This window comes from Alexandromys fortis, unplaced genomic scaffold (assembly GCF_014885135.2).
Source record: "Alexandromys fortis isolate MF-2015 unplaced genomic scaffold, M_Fortis_MF-2015_v1.1 scaffold_79, whole genome shotgun sequence".
Classification (NCBI taxonomy): domain Eukaryota; kingdom Metazoa; phylum Chordata; class Mammalia; order Rodentia; family Cricetidae; genus Alexandromys; species Alexandromys fortis.
The window spans coordinates 7,294,005-7,304,922 of record NW_026067964.1 but is presented as its reverse complement, the minus strand read 5'-3'; the positions used below and the strand labels follow the sequence as shown (position 1 = coordinate 7,304,922).

The 10,918-nt window shown below is 45.6% G+C and overlaps 1 protein-coding gene across 1 annotated transcript in view; it reads right to left on the bottom strand.

Moving 5' to 3' along the window:
- Thbs4 (thrombospondin 4) overlaps nucleotides 1-10,918 on the bottom strand; it is a 48,041-nt gene that overhangs the window by 11,344 nt on the left and 25,779 nt on the right. The window contains exons 9-13 of the mRNA XM_050153896.1: nucleotides 8,325-8,393; nucleotides 5,347-5,499; nucleotides 1,208-1,312; nucleotides 858-965; nucleotides 445-604 (exon numbers count right to left, since the gene is read on the bottom strand). Of these exons, the coding sequence (XP_050009853.1) occupies nucleotides 445-604; nucleotides 858-965; nucleotides 1,208-1,312; nucleotides 5,347-5,499; nucleotides 8,325-8,393 (595 nt within the window). The remainder of the gene's footprint in view (nucleotides 1-444; nucleotides 605-857; nucleotides 966-1,207; nucleotides 1,313-5,346; nucleotides 5,500-8,324; nucleotides 8,394-10,918) is intronic.

Sequence of the window (10,918 nt, the reverse complement as noted above, 5' to 3'; positions counted from 1 at the left end):
TTCAGCTTTTTATTAGGCCAATCTGGTGCCTTAGGCAGGCAAGGTGAAACAGACACAACCTATCTTTATATAGTTAAGCAAATGCAGCATAAACTAATGTAACACATAGTTACATAGTTCAAGTAATATTCCACCACAGACCCTGCTCATTTTTTCATTCCCAGGCCTCTCCTATGTTGAGGAGTTGGGGAGTGGGGAAGTGGGGGAGGATCCAGGAAGTCAGACGCCCCATAGACACAGCCCTGACAAGACACTAGTAGAAAGTACTCTCTCGAGTTCCTGCCAGTAGTATAAAATACCAGAAACATCTAGGGTTACTGGACCAGCAGACATAGGTCAGAGGGACCACTAGAGGGGCTCCTGAGTCAGCACGTCTAGACCCACTCTTGGTGAGGTCAAAAGGACAAAGGAACTCCAAATAAAAGACGGAGTAAACAAACCTACCATCTCCATCCATGTCGTCATCACAGGCGTCTCCTTTTCCATCCCCGTCGGTGTCCCTCTGGTCATTATTCAAGACAGTCCGGCAGTTGTCACAGGCATCCCCAAAGATATCTTTATCGCTGTTCCTTTGGTCTATATTGTGAGTCAGGACACAGTTGTCCTAAACGGCAAGAAGGTGTTTAGGCACTTACACAGACTTACTTATTCCTGCCTCACTGTTGGGGCTGCCCAGGGCTGTCTGTTTTAGATTTTAAACACCTGTGGCTCTTCAGGACCAGCTGCAATGCTGTGCAAACAGGAGCATGAAGACTAAGGTGTGAGATGACTAATCGCAGTGGCTGGCTTCTTCACAGGCTGACGTCCACAATCCCTGGTGAGCTGCGATGTGCATGCTCGCCCCACAGAGCTGGTACCTGCTCATTCAGGATCCCGTCTCCATCCGCATCCTCATCACATGCATCCCCAATGCCGTCTCCATCTGCGTCTTCCTGGCCCGAGTTTGGCACATACTTGCAGTTATCCTGATGGGGAAAAGAGCTCAGAGTCACATCCCACACATCTGTCTCATTGTCAAAAAAAAAAAAAAAAAAAAAAAAAAAAAAAAAGGATTTCTGACCTAGAGACTGAGTGTGGCTCCCTGGCTTGGTAAGTGGATACTTTGTTGACCTCATTTGAGGTGCGGACACTACAAAATTTTTAGGTAGAACCAGTAGAGCCTTCCCAAAGCCATACAAGACAGCTTTGGAAGTGCCCTTCTTCTTACCTTCTTGCAGTTCCTGGCAGAGCACGGCAGTTCTTCGTCAGGGTAACTGTCGATGTCTATATCCTTTCCACAGACATAGCCGTCACCGGCCCAGCCAACACCACACTGCAAAGGGAGAGTCCGTTAGAGGCCTGGAAAACCAGCCCCCAAAGAGGCAGGTGACTAACTTGGTCTCGGACCCTGTGTGAAGGTCCCCAGGCGGAAGATCCAGGAGCCTCACATCCTGGGTGGGTGGGATTTAACAATTCAGTTGTGTTAAGCATGCTGGACCATGCCTGTAACCTCAGGGCTAGGAGATGGAGGCAGGAGGATTAGAATCTGTTCAATGTCATCCTCAGTTAAAGAGTGAGTTAAGAGTCATCCTGAGCTATATGAGGTTCTGTCTCCCACAAATTAAACAGGGGCTGTAAAGATGCTTTAGTCGTAGTAAGGTGCTTGTTGCACAAGCAACATTTTGGGTCCCCAGCGCCCATGAAAAAGGCTAGCAGTAGCTCATGCCCATAATTCCAGTGCTGTAGCGGTAGCAACTGAAGCCTCCCTAGGGTCTGCTGGCCAGATAATCATGTGTCATCAGTGAGCTCCAGATTCAGTAGAAAATCTGCCTCAAAAAGATATGGTGGCAAGAAATAAAGGAAGACACCTGCCTTATTTGTTTTTATGTGAACCACCCCTACAAACTAACAAACAAAACAAGAAAAGCAGAAAACAGTTTATAGTTGTATGGGAATAGACTTAATGACTCGAAGCTCCAAAGGCTCAAAGGCAGATGGACTGAGAACGTTTTCTCTGATGCCTTTTCCTGCGGCTCACATAAGCAAAGGCAACCCACTCCCGTGCACACGCTCAGAGCTGGTCTGTGCGCAGACACGCAGGTACACAGCCCTTTTGTCTTCTCGTTCAGGTGGCTGCACACATTTAGGTGTCTATACTCTCCTGCAGCTTAAACAAACAAGGTGACATTTTATTTTGGCATTCTCCCTGTATCTCCCCATGGACATCCATGTTGTTCTTTTGAGTGGCCACAGCTCTGCTAGAGACAAGGCTGCACTGGACGGGCCTCGACTGACTCTACTGGTTTTCCACTGCGGGCGTCAGGTTTCTGACAGCTTTGCTGTGGCTGACTGTGTTGACTCTGGTCACTTCAGTGTGTTTGTCCTTCTACGTGCGTCCTCTAGCTCACGGAATTCTGGGTCCAAACATTGATTTATCAATTTAATGTGTATAGTGTGCACCTGAGAGTATATATGTGTACCATGAATGTGCAAGTGCCCTTAGAAGCCATAAGAGCAGACGAGGACATTAGATCCCCTAGAACTGTAGTTACAGGGAGTTGTAACACACAGACACACAGACACAGACACACAGACACAGACACAGACACACACACACACACACACACACAGAGTTTTGAAAATTTAACCCAGGTCTGCCAAAGAGCAGCAAGTGCTCTTAACTGCTGGGCCATCTCTCCAGTGCCAAAGGTATTCCTAACTTGGGGTTGTGTTCCTAGTGTTCTCCACATGACCGTCCAACTTGTCTCCTCTTTTCTGAAATCAAGACCGATGGGGCTGGGGGGCTGTAGCGGTCACCACTTTTGAGCCACAGGCTTATATCTGAATCTGTTCTCTTGGGTCAGTTTCCACCCAAAGAAGGAAAGTTTAAGGTGCTCTATCTCTGCTCACATCCCTGTCTTTGAACAGATGTGGTTCCCACGGTGTGGTCAGTACTGGCTCTGTGTACCTTCCACTCTGGGATGTCCCCTTGAGCATCCTGCTGCCCAGAAAGCCGGCAGTAAGCCTCACTCTAACAGACGAGGTGGCAAGCAACAATTTTGTTTCAGTTTTTAAAATTACATTTACAGTGTTGCTTGGAAGGACAGGAGATTAAAAGCATGTGTTTGTGTGTGTGTATGTGTTTGTGTGTGTGTGTCTGCATGTGTGTGTCTGTGTGTCAGTGTGTGTGTGGTTGGTGGAGGGTACCTTTGCCTGCTGGGTCATTTCTTTAGCCTATCTGCCAACAGTTTTTCTAAAGGGGATTTTCCCAGCCATTTTCTCCAGTCCTTAAGAAGACACTGCAAGGTCATCATTGTCCCTTTTTATGCAAGAGTCACACGAGCTCAACCTGGGTCAGTGCCTTGACCAAGCTCTCAGAACTTGGAGCATTAACCTCAAGCCTTTTGACTTTGAGCCCTTGCATTTGGTTAATGTACACTTTTGAGTTCTCCCTTGAGTATCCAAGGTGCCCCGACACAGAACGTTGACTCACTAAGAGAGAGGGAACCCTTCCTAAGAGCTGTCAGGTGTGAGGCGGGGCCAGTGCAAGGGGGTAAGGGATGGAGGGGGGTAAGGGGTGAGGGAGGAGGGAGGGAGGAGTAGGGGTGGTAGCGGGGGTGGGGTGAGGAAGAGAAAGAGAGCAGGCTGCACACAGAAAGCCTGAGAGCCACCAATGCGGGGACCAGAACGGACAGGAGAGAAGAGGCGGGAGAAAGTTGAAGTCAGGACCAGCACTGTGGAACAGATCTCTGGGAAATTTCCTGGCTTCTCAATAGCAGTAAGGTGTTTTCCTGCCTGTGACATACCTGGCGCCCTCCTTTGTTCTCCCTGTGTAGCCCCACCCCTGTGCCTGAGGCCCCTCCCCAGAGCCCCATCCTACTCAAGGACTCTTCCACAGCATCTTCACAGGGCCTGGAAGGTTCAGCTGTGGGTCTGGTCCTCCACTCATTTTAATGGAGAAAAAATTTCCTCTAGGAACAAATACATTTTTAATGAGCCATTTTCTGGCAGATTAAATTATTTTAGTAGTCACATGGAGTTTATTAATCCTTTACCATCTGTCGTTGTGCCTTATTACAGATTCAAAAACATATTAAGAGCCCCATCACCCACCATCCCGGAGGAGCCGTCAATTTGCTCACAGAAAATGAGAATTTAAACACAGATATACACTTGCTTTTGAATGACTTTTAAAAGAAGTATATGTATGTAATAGCTCAGCCAAGCATCAGGATTAGGGGAAGGCTTGGTTCTTTCTCTTTCTCTGACAGAGCATTCTAAGCATCTCACCCTAGAATACTGTCGCTGCCATGAAGGCTGACTTTATTATACTTTTTTAAAAAAAAAAACTTTTCAGTCTTATTTTCTAATTTGAAAAGTGATAAGATGACTGAGGAAGTTTCCAGCCAGAAAGATAAAGAAGTGTAAATTTGTCTGTCTATCTATCTATCTATCTATCTATCTATCTATCTATCTATCTATCTATCTATCTTACAGGGTCTCACTGTGCAGTTCTGGCTGGCCTGAAATTAACTCTCTATGACCCAAAGTTTGTGTAGAACAGGCTGGCCTTGAACTCACAGAGACCGGCCTGCCTCTACCTCCCAAGTGGCATTGTGTGTGTGTGTGTGTGTGTGTGTGTGTGTGTGTGTGTATGTGCCATGATACCTGCCCCTGTCCCTGAGGGAGATTTTTACACTACTCAGAGGGGCTCACCATGGACAAAGCTTCCTTACTGTGTGCCTGGAGACCCCTGACAGAGGAAGAGCAACCCAACGCAGCTGAGACTCCAGTTCTAGCTCTGGGAATGGGTTGTGGGGAAAGGTCTCTAAAGAGGGTTCAGCTAAGAGCAGATAGAGAGACTGACCGTGCACTGAGCTGTGCCTAGAGCAGGGTTGAGAGTTCTTAGTTTCTATTATTCTTCTTATCCACCTATACACTCCCACCCAGCCCCAGAGTATGAGGCCACAGTAACACAGGACGTCTAAAGGTGAGGACAGTTATGAATGTCAATAGGGATGCCATAAAGCATAAACAGAGGACAGAGCAGGATGGAGGGAGGCTCTCCCACCTCTCAGCCGCTGGCATTTTAGGCAAAATTCCCACAGAAGACCACAGGGAACTGGTATCCTGGTAGGGGTCCCACCAACCATTTGCCCACGTGGCTGGTTGCTCCTTGGCCAAGAGGTAGAGAAAGGGCAGAGATCAAGGTCAGAAGCCTAACTGAGCCAATTATAATACATTCTGTGCTGGTCTGGACTATAGCTTTTACATTTTGGCGCACTTTGACCCTGAAGCAAGTAGATACCGGGGAGAGCAGTGTTTCAAAGGAAAGAGGGAAGACGGCCAAGCGCATCAAGAGCTTACCACACATGTCACATCCCCCTGCCTCTCTTCAATGCACTGTGCATTCACGCTGCATGGGTTCAGCTCTGGGTTCCTGCAGTTTCTTTCAGCCTTGCAGCCTCTTGTCTGGTCGCCAGTGTAGCCTGGTTTGCAAGGCCCACAGCGGTAAGATCCCTACAAGGGACAAAGGTGAGATGCTAAGCCAGAGTTGGGCGAAGATCATTTGTCTCCACTCGGTACCAGGATCGAGCATAACGACCCATAGCTCTCTGCTCACATGCGTGTCTCATAACCTCCTGTGCATGCTGGGAAACTTGCCACCAGGTGGGAAGCTGCAGCTGGACACACAGCCACTAGAGAACCAGGACTGGAGGTGGAGAAGGCAGGATGGTGACTTTCCAGCACCACCATAGGAGTAAAGGCGAGAAGCTGAAGGTTGCAGTGAGGTGCTGGGAGTTCACTCTGGGGATAGGGGTTTGGCCTGCTTAAAAGGTTAAGCTAAGAAATAACAGTTCCTTTGGCTTCTATACACATGGTAATGGCTTGCCCTGAGAAGTTCTGATGAGGTAGGTTACCTGGGAAGAAGCAAAGAAGCTGTTGGCTCCACAGAGCTCTTCACAGGCTAAAGAGGACTTTTTATTGTTATTGTTATTATTAGTTTTTTGAGACAGGGTTTCTCTGTGTAGCTCTGGCTGTCCTGGAACTCACTCTGTAGACCAGGCTGGCTTCACATTCACCAAGATCTGCCTGCCTCTGCTTCCCAAGTGCTGGGATTAGGGAGTGCACCACCCCTGCCTGACTTAATTATTAAAATATATCAATACACACAATTTTTAGAGTTGTTTTTAATATCCATTGATCTATTTCATGTGTATGAATATTTTGCCTGCACATTTGTATGTGCACCACATGCATACCTGGTGCCTCCAGAGACTAGAAGAGGGTGTCAGGTCCTCTGGAACTGGAGTTACAGATTGTTAGCCTCCGTGGGGATACTGGGAACCAAATCCTGGTCCTCTGCAGGAGCAGCGAGTGCTCCTAACCCCTGAGCCATTTTTTAGCCCCTCAAAGTGTTTTTCTTATTAAATATTTTCAGTTTTATTGAGATTCAACTAGCAAATAAAAGTATATGCATTGCGGGTTTCTTTGGAGGGAGGATGTAGAGTGCCGTGAAGTGTGTGTGGAAATCAAAGGGCAGCCTATGGGAGTCAATTTTCTCCTTCCACCAGGTAGGTCCCAGGAATCGAACACAGGATGTTAGGCTTGGCAGCGAACACCTTTGCCTGCCAAGCCATCTCGCCGGCTCAGAAATCGTATGTACTTAAACTTTTCAGTGCGACAATATCTACACTGTGAAATAATTACCACAGTTAATTTACACAGCATGGCTATCACCTCATTGTAACGACCTTTCTTTGTTTTGTTTTTAGGTCTTGAACTTAGGGCGAACCTGCCTCCTCAGGCCCCTAGGTGCTAGTATTACAAGTGTGGCCTTCACCCTTCATTTTGAATATTTATTTTACACATAAATACATCACTTAAGTATGGTCAGCACAACTGCATGATGACACCTCAGAGTGTATTCACCCACGAAGCTCAACTGACTGGCTAATCGACAGCTAATTTTAGTGACTGTTGACCTTTTGACTGTCAAGGCTGATGTCCTTTTCTAGTGATTTTTGGAATAATCTGTCAGTTTGTTGGGCACACTGTCAACTCCTTCCTTTTCATGGCTTCTGTTCTTTTTCTCTTGCCTACCCCCTCATCTTGGGGTTCTCTGGAATTCTATCCATTGTCCACTTTTCCTCTCTCTGGGTGGCTTCTGTAATTACCTTTATACCAAGCTTTGTCCTGGAAAAAGTCTAAAAACCGTAAGTACCACTATGTTCCCAAGCGGTCATAGCATACTGGCAAATGCCTCAGGCTTGGCAGCAGGACCAGAACCTAAGGAGATGTGTGGCCTCAACGTAGTCGCGCAACATCCCTGCACCGCAGCCTTAGTCCATAAACTGGGCACCAATACTACTGTCCACTCATCGGGCTCTCTTGAGAACTAAAGGAAGTGATGATGTTTATAGAGGACTTCTGCTTGCAAGGGAATGAGATGGGAGTTAACCAGCTTTCCCAGAGAATTATGGTGTGTTAGAAAGACGTCCTTTTGTAAGCGTTTTGGTAACTGAGAAGATTCAGGTTATTCTTTTGTTGCTATTCTACTCCGCTCCATCTTTAATGTTCACACGGTTAATAGAAACTTCTGGAATAAAGCCTGTGCCAAATTATTCAAATTACAGACTTCCCTAAGTGCTAAGCATTTAAATTAAATGCAAATGACTTTTTGAAAAATTTTCTTTAAAAGAAATAAAAAACTACTACTGTTTAATGATCCCATAGCTACCAGGAAAATCCAGAACCATTAACAGAACCTAACAGGCTCTTCAGGTGAACCATGCCGAGCTTCGCCATCAGTTTCACTGGTTTTGGCATTCCCGAGCAGACCCAGCTCTTGGTGTATAATATGAGGTGTTTCCAGGAGGGTTTAACCAAGGAAGGGAGCCCAAGTCTGAGCTACAGGGGTTCCATCCAGGAAGGTGGCAGAGGACAGAGCTACCTGAAGACCTGCATTTTCCCATCTTTGCTTCCTGCCTGTGGGCACATGGTGACCAGCTGCCACATGGCACAGAAGAGTCTTTGTCATTACCACCCCTTCCCTGCCATGGTGGACAGGAGCCCAAAGGAGCTTTCCTTCCTTAGCTGGGTTTCGACAGTGATGAGAACAGGAACTAATTGTCAACGAACAGAAAAATTTGACAAAGGATGAAGAACTTGGCTTTTTAATATAAAAACGAATTCTAAAATAACTCCTTCAGTAAACAGGTTCTCAGCACAGACTTGCCCTCATTCTACCACGAAATGTTACATGTGCATACGGCCTGCGTGTTTGGAGCTATGATCTCCACACCCACCCACCCACTTCTGAACCTGCTATGAGAAACGCTTACCAAAGTGTTGATGCAGACAGAGTTCAGAACACACGCTCCGTTTCGACACTCATCGACATCAGTGCACACCTAGGTACGAAAGTTCAAAAATATCTCAGACCACTGCTTAAACAAGAGAGGTGCAGGGTTTTCCTGTCTTGCCACTTCTGGGTGGAGACTCATGGGTAGGATGTCAAGGGAGGATTGATGTTGCTCCCTAGGCGTTTTCCCACTTAATCTAACTGCAGATGCTAACTGTCCTCACACAGTTTAAAGTCGTTCAGAGAAGACGATATAACTTATCTACTCCAGGGTCTTATGTCATATTTCCTTTTTTTTCCTGCCCAATATCCAGCATACTTCTGAGGATGCCCATTTCCCTTCAGTTCTGGAAAGTTCTCAGCTTCCCTCCAGTTCGGCTTTTTCCAGTCTGTCTTTGGGTCTACCATCAGATAAACCATGGGTGTTCCTCTAATGGTTCCTTTAGGCCCATGGCCTCTTGCTTATTCTATGTACTGTCACTAAATTCTGAGAGGTGTTTTCAGACTCGCCCCTTAGCTTGTGAACTGCAAGTTAGTGAGGTCTAATCTGTTTCACCCTTTGAGTGAGTTTTTAAAAACTGTTTTTTAACCATATACTAAGTTTGCATAATGAGTCTCATTGTGACATTTTCATACATGTGTCATCCATTGAGCTATTAAATTCAGTGGTTATACTTTTAATTGGTAATACCCTTTTCCCTTTCCTAAAAAGATATATTTATTGAGCTTTTTGTTTATTTATTTCAAAATATTTTTAATGTAAGTAGAATTACATCACTTCCCTTGCCTTTCCTTCCTCTAGCCCCTCTAGGGTACCTTCCCTTAGACATTCCCATGGCCCTAATCTCAAGTTGATAGCTCCTTTTTCTTTGATTATATTTGTTACAAGCACATATATGTATGCATATGCATAAGTATAAATAAATAACTCCTGTATTTATGGCTCAGAGAACATCTGAAAAGAGGGGATGGAAATATGGTAAGAGCCAGGATATTATGAAATCATCTGTGGAAACAGTTTCTCCTAGAGATGGCTGCATAAACAAGACCGGGAGAATAGCAATATCAATAGCTACATTACCGTGGGATCCGACCCCTAGACAAAGAAGCAAGGGCCACCGCTGACTGCTGGGAGAGGAAGGAGCTTCTCCCAGGTGTGAGTCCCATTATCGATTGTTCGGTGCAGAGTGGTCAGCCTTGAAGCCACGTGCACACACACTGATGATAGCTTCATCTGCATACTGCTCACACTGGTCTGTTTCCCTAACAATACCCTTTCCTTTCACCATAGCACGGATCCTTTCTATGTGCTTTATGAGCATCATGTTCCTTCATCACATCTTTGTAGTAGCCCCGATTTTGCCTTTGGGCAAAACCCCACTGGCCTTGATGTTGGGTGTCTGCACACTCTGGTGTGCTTATTGGCCACAGCTCTGTGATGTTACTGCTTCAGGAAGGTTTTATGCTAATAGCTATGCTTTATGTTAATAGTTATGTTTTATGCTAATAGCTGTTTTACGGGCAACAGAGACTTGGAGTTTCTAACTGTAAGTGATGTAAAATTGGTGCTGTCCTGCATGGTAGGCAATTTTTACCTCTGTCAAGCGTGTCCCAAAGCTGAAGTCAAATGTTCTTGCTCCTTTGAGCTACTGATGTTTGTTCATCTCTGTGTTGTGGAGAGGGATGTTCTCTATGCATCTTAGCTTTACATAGGATAAATACATACAGACAAGGTCTCCTAAGTTCATGATGCTCATGAGCTGGTGTAGTGACACCGATGTCCCTGACAGCCCTAGAAACACTTCCTTCCTTGATTTCACAGCCCTTGGCAAGCGATTAAAATTTATTATAAAATTCCAGCAAAGTGACTCCTTCATACACACACACAGTTAGGGTTAGAAATCCATATATATATATTCATAGCCAGACATCTACTGGGAAGTGTTCCTTACCAGCTTATATCAAGCATTTTATATGACATTTTGTCTATTTTCCTTGGCTTAGTCTGAGAGATTTTGTTCTTAGAAGAGAAGCAAAACTTGGCTCATTACCCGTGGCTGCTTGTCATTCCTCTGTCTGTTGCTTTCTTTTTCTAGCCTGGAAAAGGATCCCCTCCAGAATGCTTTGATAAGCAGCAAGGATATAATGACCCCCTTGCCCTTCCTCAAAGCTAATCATTTCCCTAAGGTAGTAAAATATATTTATAGACCAACCATCTTTAAGGGCTGAAAGCATCAAAAAGTATTTCTCAGCCAGTCGGTTAAATAATGACCAGACAGAGTGGAACATTTGGAGATAAATGGGGACTGTCATGTCGTTCTGAGGTGCTTTCTGGCAATTTACAGCTTACATAAGGAAAAGGGTAGGCGTCCTCGGGGATTATCTCCGCTCCTCAAACCCTCTCATCTTATAGCTACAGCAGCCCTGTAAAGTGATCTCATTTCCCCAAGCTTTGATTTGCCTCTCTGGTTCTCAATTTATTCCGCAGGACAAGATGTCCAAAGGCGATCAACAGAGGAAGTTTGAAATCACACCGCACATCTGCTATTCCACATTTTCTGCTTTCCTAGCCAT